This window comes from Hemicordylus capensis, chromosome 1, assembly GCF_027244095.1.
Source record: "Hemicordylus capensis ecotype Gifberg chromosome 1, rHemCap1.1.pri, whole genome shotgun sequence".
NCBI lineage: Eukaryota > Metazoa > Chordata > Lepidosauria > Squamata > Cordylidae > Hemicordylus > Hemicordylus capensis.
In genome coordinates this window covers 157,177,513-157,193,473 of record NC_069657.1, presented here as the reverse complement: position 1 = coordinate 157,193,473, position 15,961 = coordinate 157,177,513, and the positions used below count along the sequence as shown (strand labels likewise).

Below are 15,961 nucleotides of genomic sequence, written 5' to 3'. Positions count from 1 at the left end.
CCACATCCATATCCAACCTATAGGAATTATCTTGCACATATGGCCTGGTGAGAAAATTCAGATTATGACACCTATATATGATCCTATGCATGTTCACTCAAAAGTAAATCTTGCTGGTTCACATCCTAACATCATGCTTGTAGATATACTTTGTGCTTGCACAAACGGTGTGTGTGATTTCTGCTGATCTCCTGTTCCCTCTGCTGTGCCAGATGCCCCCCAATATGGGGCTGCCTTTGTACGTAGTTCGGAAACTTCAATTAGTTCAGAATGTGGCAGCCAAATTGGTCTCTGGGGTAACCCGGAGAGACCATATTACACCTATTTTGAAACAATTGCACTGGCTGCCGATATGTTTCCGGGCAAAATACAAAGTGCTGGTGATTACCTTTAAAGCCCTGAACGGCTTAGGCCCAAGTTACCTTAGAGAGCGCCTTCTTCTGCGTGATTCCCATCGCACATTAAGGTCATCTGAGAAGGTCTGTCTCCAGTTACCACCAGCTCGTCTGGTGGCGACTCGGAGGCGGGCCTTCTCTATGGCTGCTCCGGGGCTGTGGAATGCACTCCCTGCAGAAATCCGTAATTTGAATTTTCTATTAGCCTTCAGGAGAGCCCTTAAAACGTATTTGTTTGGCCTGGCTTTCCAGGGTTTTAAAATTTTAACCCGATTTTGGGGCTTTTAATTACCGTAAACTGTTTAATTGCTGTTTTAAAATGTTTTTAAATTGTTAATTGCTATATTGTTTTTAATTTGTTTTAGCTTTTTATTTTGTTTTAGTGGCTTGTTTTAATTGTAAACCGCCCTGAGCCATTTTGGAAGGGCGGTATATAAATCAAATAGATAGATAGATAGATAGATAGATAGATAGATAGATAGATAGATAGATAGATAGATAGAATACATCCTGAAGAGCAGCAGCAGGAAGGGGAGACTGACAAAAATTGCCCCACTTCCCTTGTACAAGTGGAAAGGAGCATTCATCACTTACTGCAAAGGCTTCTTCTTCTGGATTTGAGTACATTTCACGTGGGTTATCCTTCACACATGCTCCAGAGGGCAGGAAAATTTCAGTTAAGGAAGACTTTGTAAGGCCGGAAAGGATAGCCGCTCCCAGTTCTGTTTAACCAAGTCAAGGTACAGGAAAAGAGGTATACAAGTACAGGAGAAATTAAGATATCAGTAGACATGGATGCCTTATCAGGTGGGTCAAGATGTCCTCAAATCCAGCAGCAAGGAGTAAGTGACCAACGCTCCTTTCTCTGCTGCTGGATGAGGACATTTCACGTGGGTCATGCCATAACTAAGAAGATCCAGGTGGGGGTGTCATCATATATTGGGGTGGAAGAACATGTTTGAGGACATGTCTGCCAAAGGCAGCCTGAGAAGAGCAGTGGAGATCCAGCTTGTAGTACCTTGTGAAGGTGAATGCAGAGGCCCATGTGGCTACCTTGCAGAATTCAGCCAATGGTGCATTTGTGGAAAATGCAGATGTAGCAGCAGATCTTGTGGAATGAGCTGTCAGCTTGAGAAGTGGAGGTAGGTGTTGGATCTCATATGCCAGCGCAATACAAGCCTTTATCCATTGTGCAATTGTGGCAGATGAAACCTTCTGTTCAATGGAGAAGGAGGGTATGTATATATTTATTTATTTTGTATGCCGCCCACTACTGAAGTATCTAGGTGGTTTACAGCATAAAACAAACCAAGGATACAAGAAGGAGACAAACAGAGCATCCGCAGACCTGAAGGAGGCAGTCCATGACAGGTAAGTCTTTAGGCAAAGAAACACATAGAGCTTGTGCCATTCCTTTTCCTCCTGGTGGCTCAGCTTTGGGCAGAAAGACGAAAGAACCACATCTTAGGACTGATGGAACTGATGAAATTTTAGGCATGAACGAGGGATTGGGAATCAACCTGACCACATCTGGAGAAAACACACAAAAACTGGGGTCTGAAGACAGTGCTCACAACTCCAAAACCTGTCTGGTCGAAGTAATGGCAATAAGGAGAGTTTGAATGACAGGATATGAAGTGGCATGAAACAAATGGGCTCAAACGGGGGAGCATGGAGAACCCTTAACACCTTATGGAAGTCTCAAAAAAAGGTATCTGTGCACAGTCAGAGGAGAGGATAGTGTGGCACCCCAAAGTAACCTTTTGAGGTGCGAGTGCAAGTGGTGGCCTTGTGTCTTGGAAGCAAAGAGTAAAATCAACAAGCACCATAGCATGGCATTTGATCGTACTGGCTTAAAGGTCTAGGCCATCTTGTAGGAAGAGCAGGCATTCTTGGTATACCAGCAGCTAGCCTCTGCCATCTGCACCATGTGCATTGATAAATGTTGTTTGTGGAGTCACATCTGGAAGCCATTATGGTGTCAAGGACCCTAGAAGCATATCTGTGGTTCTTCAAGATGTTGCACTCAGTTGCCAAGCCGCAAGCTTGAACCACACTGGGTCTTGGAGAAGGATGGGACCCTGACTTAGGAGATCGGGCAGCACTAGAAGAAACCAAGTCCCTGTGGCTGCTAGATGAAGGATTTCTGGAAACCATGGATGTCTTGACCAATATGGTGCTACAAGTATCACCTGAGCCTTAAGAAGCCATATCAGACAGAGCAATCAACTGAGCAGTGGTACAGGAGGAAAGGCATATAGTAGTTCTTTGGGCCATGGGGGTGAGAGTGTGTCCACGGCCTCTGCCCCTGCGCAAGGGAAGCATGAAAAGAATATGGGAAGTTTCTTGTTAACTGGTGAGGTGAATAGGTCCACCTGCAGGTGGCCCAAGGCTCAAAAAAAAAAAGGTATCTGTGCACAGTCAGAGGAGAGGATAGTGTGGCACCCCAAAGTAACCTTTTGAGGTGCGAGTGCAAGTGGTGGCCTTGTGTCTTGGAAGCAAAGAGTAAAATCAACAAGCACCATAGCATGGCATTTGATCGTACTGGCTTAAAGGTCTAGGCCATCTTGTAGGAAGAGCAGGCATTCTTGGTATACCAGCAGCTAGCCTCTGCCATCTGCACCATGTGCATTGATAAATGTTGTTTGTGGAGTCACATCTGGAAGCCATTATGGTGTCAAGGACCCTAGAAGCATATCTGTGGTTCTTCAAGATGTTGCACTCAGTTGCCAAGCCGCAAGCTTGAACCACACTGGGTCTTGGAGAAGGATGGGACCCTGACTTAGGAGATCGGGCAGCACTAGAAGAAACCAAGTCCCTGTGGCTGTTAGATGAAGGATTTCTGGAAACCATGGATGTCTTGACCAATATGGTGCTACAAGTATCACCTGAGTCTTAAGAAGCCATATCAGACAGAGCAATCAACTGAGCAGTGGTACAGGAGGAAAGGCATATAGTAGTTCTTTGGGCCATGGGGGTGAGAGTGTGTCCACGGCCTCTGCCCCTGCGCAAGGGAAGCATGAAAAGAATATGGGAAGTTTCTTGTTAACTGGTGAGGTGAATAGGTCCACCTGAAGGTGGCCCAAGGCTTGGGTCAGAAGCTGGTACACTTGATCATGGAGGCTCCAATCCTCTGGATGGAGGTCTTGTCTGCTGAGTCGGCTTGGCTGTTCAGGGAGCCACTGACATGATGCACTATGATTGAAGCTAGGTGAGATTCCGCCCATTCCAATAGTAATGTTCATTCCAGGCAGTCTTGGATGAAACTGATTATCTAGGCCCGTTTCAGACCAGCTTTTGGGTGGGTTATGGGGTGGAGACTGCCTTGCTCAGCCTGATGGATGAGCTCTAATTGGGAATTGACAGAGGAAGTGTGATTCTCTTGGTCCTTTTGGATAGTATCCTTTCGATACTATCGACCATAGTATCCTTCTGGAGTGTCTGAGGGGGTTGGGGGTGGGAGGCACTGCTTTGCGATGGTTCCAATCTTACCTCTCGGGCAGATTCCAGATGGTGTCTCTTGGGGACCGTTGTTCTTCAAAAACTGAACTTTGGTATGGTGTCCCTCAGGGCTCCATGTTGTCTCTGTCGTTGTTTAACATCTACATGAAACCGCTGGAGAGATCATCAGGAGATTTGGTGCAGGGTGTTATCAGTTTGTTGATGATACCCAAATCTATTTCTCCATGCCAACGTCATCAGGAGAAGGCATAACCTCACTAAATGCCTGCCTAGAGGCAGTGATGGTCTAGATGAGAGGTAACAAGCTGAGACTGAATCCAGATAAGACGGAGGTACTTATTGTGTGGGGTTGGAACTTGGGAGATTATTTTAATTTGCCTGTTCTGGATGGGGTCACACTTCCCTAGAAGGAACAGGTACACAGTCTGGGCGGGCTTCTGGACACAAAACTCTCCCTGGTGTCCCAGGTTGAGGCAGTGGCCAGAGGTGCTTTTTATTAGCTTTAGCTGATACACCAGCTGTGTCCATTTCTTGAGATAAATGACTTCAGAACAGTAGTACATCTGCTGGTCACCTCCAGACTTGATGACTGCAATGCACTCTATGTGGGGCTGCCTTTGTACGTAGTCTGGAAACTGCAGTTAGTCCAGAATGCAGTGGCCAGATTGGTCTCTGGGTCATCTCGGAGAGACCATATCACTCCTATCTTAAAACATCTACACTGGCTGCCGGTAATTTTCCAGGCAGAGTACAAGGTTTTGGTTATAACCTATAAAGCCCTAAACAGCTTGGGCCCTGGGTATTTAATAGAACATCTTCTTTGCTATGAACCACACCGCCCATTGAGATCATCTGGAGAGGTCTGTCTGCAGTTGCCACCGGCTTGTCTGGTGGCTACTCGGGGACAGGCCTTCTTCATTGCTGCCCCGAGGCTTTGGAGCACACTTCCTGCTGAAATAAGAGCCTCCCCATCTCTTACAACTTTTAAAAGGGCAGTCAAGATGCATTTGTTCACCCAGGCCTTTAATTAGATAGTGTTTTAATAGTATTTTAACTTTTTAATTTTAATTGTTGAAATGTTTTAATCTTTTATTGGCTGTTTTTATTGTTTTATAAACTGCCCAGTTTACAACAACTGGGCGCTTTGGGTGGTATAGAAATGCATTAATTAATTAATTAATTAATTAATACTCCTTGTGGAGTGATTTTGAATGAGCCCCCCTGATGGTTCACGTGCACCTTGTCTGTGATGCTCTTAGTGCATATTAACACATGGCGGTGCATCAAGAAGTGTTGGAATGCTTGCAGTGCCAACTGTACGGCTCTCAAATCCAGCCCGTTGATGTTGTGGCATTGTCCCTGTGAGGACCATTTCCCTTGTGTGGAGTGTTGCAGTGGGCCCCCCATCCCAAGAGACTGGCATCGGTTGTCACTATAATCCTGGGTGGGTCCAGGAATGATTTTCTCCTGGATAGGTTTGGTGGATGTAGCCACCAATGTAGGGATTGTACCATGGAGCAAGGGAGTGCTACTGATGTCTGTTGGCGATTGACAATTGCCTTGTGGCAGTAGAAACCACTGTAGTGGTCAAAGATGAAAACAGGCCCAAAGTACCGCTTCCAAAAAAGCCACCATCAGTCGGAGTGGTTGTGCTAGAGTAAGAAGTGGTATGGTAGGAGCGGAAGTGATGGAGTGAATCCAAGAACATATCCAGCAGCACAGAAAGTATTTTTGCCAGTGCAAGATTAAGTCAGGATGTGATCTACTGAGTTTAATGCAATTTATTCTGAAAGAAGCAAGTACAGAATTGCATTTTTAGTTTTAGAAAACTAATTAATGTTCAGAGTCAAGGAAGGTATAAAAGCTTGCACAAATGAAAGGCACAGTGCAGGGAGCAAGCAAAAATTCCGATATTATTATTATTATTACATTTATATTCCGCTCCTCCTCCAAGGAGCCCAGAGCGGTGTACTACATACTTGAGTTTCTCCTCACAACAACCCTGTGAAGTAGGTTAGGCTGAGAGAGAAGTGACTGGCCCAGAGTCACCCAGCTAGTATCATGGCTGAATGGGGATTTGAACTCAGGTCTCCCCGGTCCTAGTCCAGCACTCTAACCACTACACCACGCTGGCTCTTATATATGATATGAACAATACAGGTTGACAATAAGCCAAGCAAAACACCTGAGCACCTGTTTTTAACATATATTTGTGCATTAAAGGGGTCTCAAAAAAAGCAAGCAAAACCAAACAAAAGTGAGGCGCATATTGCTACAAACATGGAAACAGTCAACACAGACATCAGATGCAGGAAACCAGCAAGGGTAAAGTGTGAACAATAGAGAGACTGCAAGAAGCTAATTCAATTCTTTATATTGGTAGCCAGTACAAAAGTTATTAAGACACCCACACATGAGCACTTATTTTTTCCAAGAAGAGCATCCAAGTCAAAGGTGACAAGAGCTGAAGTTTTAGAGCTATAACTGAAAAATTAAAGATTAACAAGTCACAAATTCTGGATGACATCCACCCAAGCATTATTACAAAACTCAAATGGGGGGGGGGGGATGCAATTTGTCATGAAAACCGGAGTCCTTGCCAGAGGACTAGAATCCAGGAAATTACAGGCTCAGATAAATTGGTAGATGACACTTTTCAATCCAGTATTGTTAGACTTGCAGACTGGATGTATAGTTTCTGCAAAAGGAAGTCTTGCTTCACCACCCTTTTAGAATTATTTGGGAATGGCAAAGTAACATGTAAATAGGGGTGACTTGATAAATATGGAGGCTATTCCCACGATCATTGGGAATCGGGCTAAGGGAGCTTAGCCTGCTTCCCAGTGATCGTGGGTACCACCGGGCTTGCAGCCTGCCTAATTCCCACTCCCCTTAAATGAGGTGAACGGAGCGAGCACTCCATTAACCTCATTTCTTTGCTCATGTGTTACCGCAGCGACACATGAGTAGAGCCCCTGACCAGGAGGCTGCAATCAGCCTCCTAGGCTCAGGGGTCTCTCCAGGATGCCCCATGCACTCACACTCATGATGGAGCCGGCAGTCGTGTGGGCAGCCGATGCAGCCGCCCAGGGAGCTTCATTGTATACTTGGACTTCTCAGAGCTTTTGCAAGCTAGTCATCAAAAGCTTCTCAGTAACTTTAGCAGTGAGTGGGCAGGATTTTTAAAGGGTTAAAAAAAAAACAATAGAGGAAAGTAAGTGGGGTCTCTTAAGTTTAAGTATTCAGAGGCAGTCTGTTTCTCAATGCCAGTAATGAGGGAGCAGTGGGTGGGGGGGAGAGTTGTTGTCTGCATCCGTGCTTGCAGATTTCCTAAAAGCACCTGGCTGGCCACTAATGGAAAACAGGATGCTGTAGCAGATGAACCCTTTGTCTGATCAAGCAAGCTTCACCTTGTGTTTCTATTTTTAATCTTACTCATCAACATATTTAATATTTCCGTGCCCACACTTCAAGTGATACAACCAAAGTTATTTGTATTTTCATTATATTTACTATTTTCTTCCTGCCAAAGCACTCAAGCCTTTTTACAACTTAAAATAATGGCTTGCAATCCAGATGATACGGTACAAAAGGAAAAAGAGAGAGCAGGAGAAAAGGAAATAATAAAACTCTTCTTTGCAAAGACTATTCTCTTAGATAGGTCGCTTGCTTCTAACTATAGCTGTGAGGATAAGCCCCCAAGTTGCACAAACACGAAAGCACTTGTACACATAAAACTACTCACCATTAGGTCGAACGAGGAGCACGAGTTCCCCTGAGTGCTGCTCACAGCTAGCTTTAATAAACATGACAACCTGGTCATGTGTATGTTCTGAGATATCCCTGCCATTGATCAGTACAACTTGGTCTCCTTCATTCAAACGTGGGACACAGATATCGGCCTGCAACACAACAAATGTTTTACACTAAGGATGTGACATACAACACTTTTGCCTTTCCTTATTTTTAATTAATTCCTTAAGGAATTCAAAGCCAAGTTATTGAGCAATTATTTCAGCCACCTTGAAATATTATCGCTCTCTTCTTATATTAGCCTGGTAATGCTAAAATCAGATAATTTTTTCTAAGTAAAAATTACATTCTGCACTGGCAGAAGGAAAACAAGCCAAGTTGGATAATTTTCAAAAGAAACAACAAAACTGTAGAAAATGGTTTTTCAGGCCTCATGATGCAGAAATCTAATAAAGATACAATTCAAAGCAATGCAAAAGGAAGATATAAAAACAAAGTAATCATGACAAATAGAACATTTACTTTTGAAAACTCATGGCCACAACTCTGCAACAGTTTTCAGTCTATTAGGATGAGACTGTTGGTATCTGGGTTATCAACATTTACAATTTAATAATCTTTTTTAGTAATCCTTTGTATACAAAATGTTTCATAGTTTTGTCTTACAACAAAACAATTATGAAACCTTTTACTCATAACAAAACATCAATATAACATGCAAGAATTTAAAATGACTGAATACTAGAGCATTACTTGACAAAAACTAGCCAAAATTTTGGTTTGAAGATTTTATCACTTGTGACTGAACATCTGATAAAAAGACTCAGAATTTGAATGAATAAGCAATCCTGATTTAATCTATATTTTGAGAGTTCTTACTAGGGATGTGCACAGAAATCTTCGGCGCCGGCGGGGGTAGTGCATTAAGGGCAGGGGAGGGTGTACTCACCCCTCCCGCCGCATTTCCCCCGCCAGAGCGCTGTTTTTTTTAAGCCCCTCGGGGCGGCAGAGTTCCTCCCTGCCGCCCCGTTTGCCCCATCGGCCGGAAGTGGCGAGTGTGTGTGCGCCCGTTGTGCGCGCGCACACACACGGCAGAAGGGCGCGCACGCATGCAACAGGCGCACGCGCACTCGCCACTTCCGGCCGACGGGGCAAACGGGTTGGCAGGGAGGAACGCTGCCGCCCCGAGGGGCTTTAAAAAAAACAGCGCGCCGGCGGGGGAAATGCGGCGGGAGGGGTGAGTACACCCTCCCCCGCCCTTAAAGTGCTACCCCCGCCGGCGCTGAAACAACGAAACCGCCCCCAGTGCCGAAGCGTTTCGGAGGCCTTCATAATGGCCTCCGAAACGTTTCAGGCACATGCCTAGTTCTTACAACTATGTTGTCACTGGAAGGAAAGGCCTACTTTTCAGTTGTTTATAGCATAAACTATTCTCATTGTGGCTATAACTAGGCTTCCGCCCGAAACGTTTCGGAGGCCATTATGAAGGCCTCAGAAACGTTTCGGCGCTGGGGGCGGTTTCGGTGCCAAAACGCAGACGGAGGTAGCACTTTAAGGGCGGCGGAGGGTGTACTCACCCCTCCCGCCACATTTCCCCCGCCGGCATGCTGTTGTTTTTAAGCCCCTCGGGGCGGCAGTGTTCCTCCCTGCTGCCCCGTTTCTCCCGTCGGCCGGAAGTGGCCAGAAATCACGAGCGCGCGTGCGCGCACACATGGCAGAAGGGCGCACGCACACACAGCAGAAGGGCACATGCGCGCTCGCGACTTCTGGCCACTTCCAGCCGACAGGGGAAACAGGGCGGCAGGGAGGAACGGTGCCGCCCCGAGGGGCTTAAAAACAACAGTGTGCCGGTGGGGGAAATGCAGTGGGAGGGTTGAGTACACCCTCCGCCACCCTTAAAGTGCTACCCCCTCTAGCGCCGAAGATTTTCGTGCACATCCCTAGCTATAACATTTCTGTTACTTCTGAGATTAAGCGAACATGTCACTGTGTACACTTTTGCAAATGAATAGCCTCACCCATGCACTGTTCCCTCTAAGGCATGTGCTTGTGTGTGCACTCACATATTTTTTGAAGTCTGCTCAGTTAATTTTAGATCCTGCTCAGGTTTAATCAGGAAGGGTCCTACTCTGAATGCATGTGCACACACACTGCCTTGATACTGCCACCCAGAACAAAACTCATCCCACACACGGATGAAAAAAATTAGAATACTGCAGCCATGCATACCCCAAGAAAAAGAAAAAAACCACTGTATAGCTAGAAAATTGATTCAGTATTAGATTCCTGTTCTAAACCTATTTATAGCTGTCTGTTTTGACAATAAGATTGTTAGATATAGCAAGTGGACAAACAAAGGAAACTAAGAGCAATCTGAATACATAGCTCCAAATAAATATAACTGCAAATTCTTCCTGGACAACTTACAGGTGTTCCTGGAGCTACCCTGGACACTATGACAGGCATCTTCTGGTCATATCCACCCTTTAAAAGAAAGGTCAATGATTAAGGGACATAACATCCAAGTTTATCCAAAAATAAGAAAGAAGATGTTTTATTAATACCTTTACATTGAAACCAAATCTTCCATTTTCATCTGGTCTCATTCTGATTAGAACGAGATTGTCATGGGGAATTCCACCATTGGGCTGAAAGTGAGAACACAATATTGTTATTCCTTCTCCAATCCTGGATTTGTTTAAAGAACTACTTTTGAATCCCAAAGTGACCCATAATCTCTTACAGAAAAAGTTAGTAATGGCCAGTCAATTGGTGTTTAGTTAGGACTAGGGGTGTGCACAAAATGCATTTTGTGTTCCGTTCGAGGTCGAAACGGAACACAAATGCGCAAAACATTCAGTCGGAACTTGGCGAGCTGGCCTGTTTTGAGGCGCAATATTCCAACCTCAGAACGTTACACATACACCTAGTTAGGACAAACTTGCTTAAGACAACCCATAGCAGGTGCACATTATTTTAATGGATTTATACATTGCTGTAGCTGAATCTACTTATTTGAGCCTTATTGACCTAATTTACTAATGTCTCCCCTAGAGATGTGAAAGCCTGGGGGGAAAACAGAAATTTTCAAGGAAATTGTCATCTCCCCCCCCCCCGCCCCCACCATTTGCATTTTCTCCTGCAAGAACACAAACATTTTGGGAAGCAATGGTAAATTTTCTCTCTCCTAATATTTCTGGTCCTCCACTCCCCAAGTCTTCACATCTCTAATCCATTCCTTGCACCAGTGAGCGGATCTTGATTTTTAAAAATTTTCAGGCAACATCTTACCGTAGATTTTTCAGGAGATGAAGAAGAATCATCATCATCATCATATGTTTCATTTATATGGTTATCCAATTCTTGCTGAGAATGTGAATAATGAATTTGGTTCCAACTGTTCTTTTTAGATTGTTTGGGTGGCAGTGCAGGAGGTTGTCCATCTACAGGGGTTTCTTGAGAACTACATACAATAAATAGAAACAAGATGAGAAAATAGTTTTGAGATTATTGAAGGACCACAGTGAGGCCTTGTTAGACAACAGCCTGTAAAATGGCAAGCCTCTACTTGAACATCAGGATGATTCCCAGTCCTGTGTTCTGCCTACTAATCTCTATTGTGCCTCCTCCTCTTATTTTAAGATAGCTTGCTGAGCAATATGGTTTCTCCAAATATAGCTGGAACATAGTGCTCTTATCACCAGTCAAACCAATCAAGTGTGTTTGGTTACTGAACAAGTTCTGAATCAGAAATAACTTTCAGGGTTCAGTTCTGGTTCAAGGCAGCAGAGATTTTAGGTTTAGTTCACTTCAAGTTCACTGAACTGCCCACCACCTCCTGCAATCAGTTTCTGGACTTGCTCTGACTTCCTGGCTCAAATCCACATGCATCAGAAGTGGTCTTTACCAAGTGCTTTTGATAAACAAAAGTAGAGGACTAAAAGCTGGTCTCACTGTGCACATGCAGGTCCAATAGTAACCTGACTCTTGCATGTAGGCGATCCAGCCAAGTAGCTTATTCAGGCAGATGCCCGATTTCAGATATGAAGACCCATGGATAATTAGCTTATCCATACTGTAAAATTGGCAGTTTTCATATAGATTTCCGTACTGGATATGCTCAAATTAAAGGAGTGATAACTGCAGCTTTCCCTGAATCACTATCAAACACTTCACATTAATTTGTTTGTACATTTACTTCACTAAGATAGTGATGTCCATGGCATACCCAGTTAATTTGACATTACTAAGATTGAGAGGGTGGTGTCCTCTCAGCTCCAGGCAGTCTTGAGGAAACTGATTGTCTAGACACATTTCAAACTGGCTTTTGAGAGGGCTATAGGGTTGAGGCTGCCTTGGCTGGCCTGATGGATGATCTCCAAAAGGCTATCAGAAGAAGTGTGACTCTGCTGATCCTTTTGTATCTCTCAGTGGCTTTTGATACCATTGACCACAGTATCCTTCTGGGTCTCCTGAAGGAGATGGGATTGGTTGGCACTGTTTTACAGTGGTTCTGTTCCTAACTCTTGGGTAGATTCCAGATGGTGTCACTTGGAGACTGTTGCTCAGCAAAATGAAAGTTACTGTATGGAGTTCCACAAGGCTCCATACTGTCTCCAATGCTCTTTAACATCTACATGAAACCACTGGGAAAGACCATCAGGAGATTTGGTGCTCAATGTTATCAATATACTGATGACACCCGAATCTATTTCTCCATGTTAGCATTGTCAGGAGAAGGCATAACCTCCCTAAATGCCTGCCTGGAAACAGTAATGGGCTGGGTGATGGATCAAAAAACAGAGGCTTAATCCAGATAAGGCAGAGGTACTTATTGCGTAAGGTTGGAACTTGATCTGCCTGTTCTGGATGGGGTCACACTTCCCCAGAAGGAACAGGTACACAGTCTGGGGGTACTTCTGGATCCTAACCTCTCTCTTGTGTCCCAGGTTGAGGTGGCAGCCAGAGGTGCCTTCTATCAACTTTGGCTGATATGCCAGCTATGTCCATTTCTTGAGATAAATGACCTCAAAACAGTATGTTGGTAACCTCCAGACTTGACTGCTGCAATGTGCTCTATGTGGGGCTGCCTTTGTACGTAGTCCAGAAACTGCAGTTGGTACAGAATGCGGCAGCTAGGTTGGTCTTTGGGTCATCTCAGAGAGACCATATTACCCTTGTACTGAAATAACTACAATGGCTACCGACAAGTTTCCAGGCAAAACACAAAGTGCTGGTTATAATCTTAAAAAGTTCTAAATGGTTTAGGCCCTGGGTATTTAAGAGAATGTCTTCTTTGCCATGATTCCCACCGCCCATTAAGATCATCTGCAGAGGTTCGTCTACAGTGGCTACTCAGGGGTGTGCTTTCTCCACTGTTGCCCCTAGGCTTTGGATGTGCTCTCTGTTGAAATAAGAGCCTCCCCATCTCCAACAACTTTTAAAAAGCCAATCAAGATACATCAGTTCACCCAGGCCTTCAATTAGACTTACTGTTTTAATATTTTTAACCTTGTTTTAAGTTTTAAATTGTTTTAATATTTAAATTTTCTTTTAATTCTGTTTTTATCGTAAACTGCTCAGATACGCACGTTTTGGATGGTATAGAAATTTAATAAAATAAATAAAATTAAAATAAATTTTGAGGCCCATTTTTCTGGGAGAAACAGGCCTGAAAGTGCTACTTCCCCCCCGGGGAGGGCTTGTCTACCAATTAGGATCAGTGAGTAGACCAGCCCTCCACTCCAGACACAGCAAGTCAGCCTGCCTCAGAGAACTGGTCTACCCAGTTAGGTCAGTCCTCCAAGGAGGGCAGACGCGCAAAGTCCAGGGCAGAGGGCTGGTCTACCCACCAACTCTATTTGGTAGACCAGGTTTCTCCAGAAAAATGCATCATTTTGAGCACTGTTTTTCCAGCAAAATGGGCCTCAATCACCCAAATCAATTCTGGTTGAATAGGAGGAGATTCTCCTCCACCCTGCATCAGGCCCTCAATTTTGAGGGCAACTTGATTTGGGGTAGAATTTGCAAATCACACACCTCTAGTAATGTCTGAATAAGGCCATAACAGCAGTCTTCACTTTATCTCTCATTTTAGTGATAAACTTATGCCCACTTCTCAGAAACCATCTATACTTTAAAATATCAGTAAAAAATGAAGGAAGCTGTGACTTCAAGGCAGGCCTCTGACCTCTGCAGAAATGGCATAAAGTTTTATAATTCCTTGGCTTAGAATTTGAACTTCGTGATATAACAACAATATTTGCCTCAAATACAAGATGAGCATTAAAGTACAACACCCTCCATCCGCCCTTATTTCTTCTCTGGATTTTTACAGGTCTGACTACTGTAATGCACTCTATGTGGGGGCTGCCTTTGTATGTAGTCTGGAAGCTACAACTGATACAGAATACGGCAGCCAGACTGGCCTCTCAGACAACCTGATAACACCAATTTTAAAAGCACCACACTGGCTGCCGATATGTTTCCGAGTGAACTATAAAGGGCTGGTTATTACATATAAAGCCCTCAACGGCTTGGATCCAGGGTACTTAAGAGAGTGCCTTTTTTGTTATGAACCCTGCCACCTATTAAAATCATCTGGGGAAGTCCGGTTACTGTTGCCCTGGCTTGTCTGGTGGCGACTTGGGACTGGGCTTTCTCTGTTTCTGCCCTAGGGCTTTGGAATGAACTCCCTGTCAAAATAAGAGGTTCTTCATCTCTGATTACTTTTTAAAAGACCCTTAAGACACACCTGTTTTCTCAGGCTTTTAACTGAAAATAATTTTAAACTGTTTGTTTTAATCTTGTGAAATTGTTTTAACTGTTTTACACTGATAAATTGTTTTGTTTTTGTTCTGTGAAGGCGTTTTAATTGTTCTTATGTTTCATATAATATCTTGTTCTATGTATACCGTGTGTGTGTGCACGCGCGCATGTGTGTGCACTTGCAGATAAATAGATGGGGCCCCCATCCACATTCTCACAACATGAGAGTTACCCATGAACTAATCTTTAGAGTCTTGCCTGACTCCTGAGCAGCACATTTTGTTTACTGCACAACGTGCATTACACAAATTTGTAGTTATTTCTTTTTAAAGATATACTAAATGAACTATTTTGAAGGATATTACTGTCTACACAGAGCTTGAGTGTAATATAATAAGCTACCATCTGGAGTAGTTAAATTAACCCTGTAGCCATGAGCGTAACATACTGTAACATATTACCATAATGAATTGTGAGAACTAGGAATGAAGCCTTGGGCACAAACGTCCCTGCATTTTATTTACCCAGTCAGCTTTGAATTTCCTTATGAATGCTTAAACAGTGGATGTGAAAGCCGACTATTTTGCAGTCAAAGCAGCTCTGTGTATTACCACATTCAACAGTTAGAATAATCAAATAAAAAGGAAAAACACCTTAATCTAATAAGTTCTGTTTTGTTACATATTTCATTTATTTATTTGATATGCCACCTGACTCCAAATGCTCTAGGCGATTTACAAAGATGAATACGATTAAAAGTAAATAATAAATAAACTGTTAAAACAACAATTAAACAATTCAAAAATTACTAAAAGCCAGGCTAAAAAAAATGTGTCTTCTCTTTTAAAGGCTGATAAAGATGTTAAACTGTGAATGGCTATAGGGAGCACATTCTACAGCCCAGGAGCTACTACAGAGAAGGCCTGCTCCCAAGTCACTACCAGAGGAACTGGCAGCATCCCTAGACAGAACTCTCTCAATGACCTTAATGTGCAGTGGGGATTATGCAGTCTATTATCCAATATATTAAACACCCATTTGGGCAGTTTTTACTTGACATGTATAGTTTTGTTTACTATTTACAGATCTGATATATTTCAATACTTATCAATAAAAATTAAACTTAAGACTGGAAAAGTCCCTGGCCATGAAGTCATTTATAAGCATAGGTCCTAGTTTACCCTGAAAATCCTACATGCTACTTAAGATGCTACTTAAGTGAAAATGCCAGGGATTGAACCTGGGATTTCTAACACCAAGGACCCAAAGTGGATAATCACTTCTAAAAAATAATTAAACACATCTACTTGGCAACTATACAGTGTTCTGAACACTTCAAAATGCTTCACATATATTATCTTTTTGTAATTCAAATGACGACAAGACTCTTATCCCGATATTACTGATTGGGGGTGGGTTTGGGTGGGGGCACTGTGGCTGCGAGTTGGTTGTCTAATGCCTTCTAATTAAGTTTATAGCAGAAGCAAGATCTGAACCTGCTATCTGGGCAAAGAGGCACCTTTTACTGTGGTGATTCTCTTTATTTAGCAGGGGGAGAGTAACTGGCCCTATCCACCCCCAGC

At 43.5% G+C, this 15,961-nt stretch overlaps 1 protein-coding gene across 6 annotated transcripts in view; it reads right to left on the bottom strand.

The window, feature by feature from the left end:
* Positions 1 to 15,961, bottom strand: part of PTPN4 (protein tyrosine phosphatase non-receptor type 4) — a 190,408-nt gene that overhangs the window by 50,930 nt on the left and 123,517 nt on the right. For all 6 annotated transcript variants that reach the window (XM_053261040.1, XM_053261059.1, XM_053261049.1 and 3 more), the window contains 4 exons: positions 10,902 to 11,073; positions 10,175 to 10,258; positions 10,038 to 10,094; positions 7,603 to 7,759 (listed from right to left, as the gene is read on the bottom strand). In XM_053261040.1, coding sequence (XP_053117015.1) covers positions 7,603 to 7,759; positions 10,038 to 10,094; positions 10,175 to 10,258; positions 10,902 to 11,073 — 470 coding nt within the window. The remainder of the gene's footprint in view (positions 1 to 7,602; positions 7,760 to 10,037; positions 10,095 to 10,174; positions 10,259 to 10,901; positions 11,074 to 15,961) is intronic.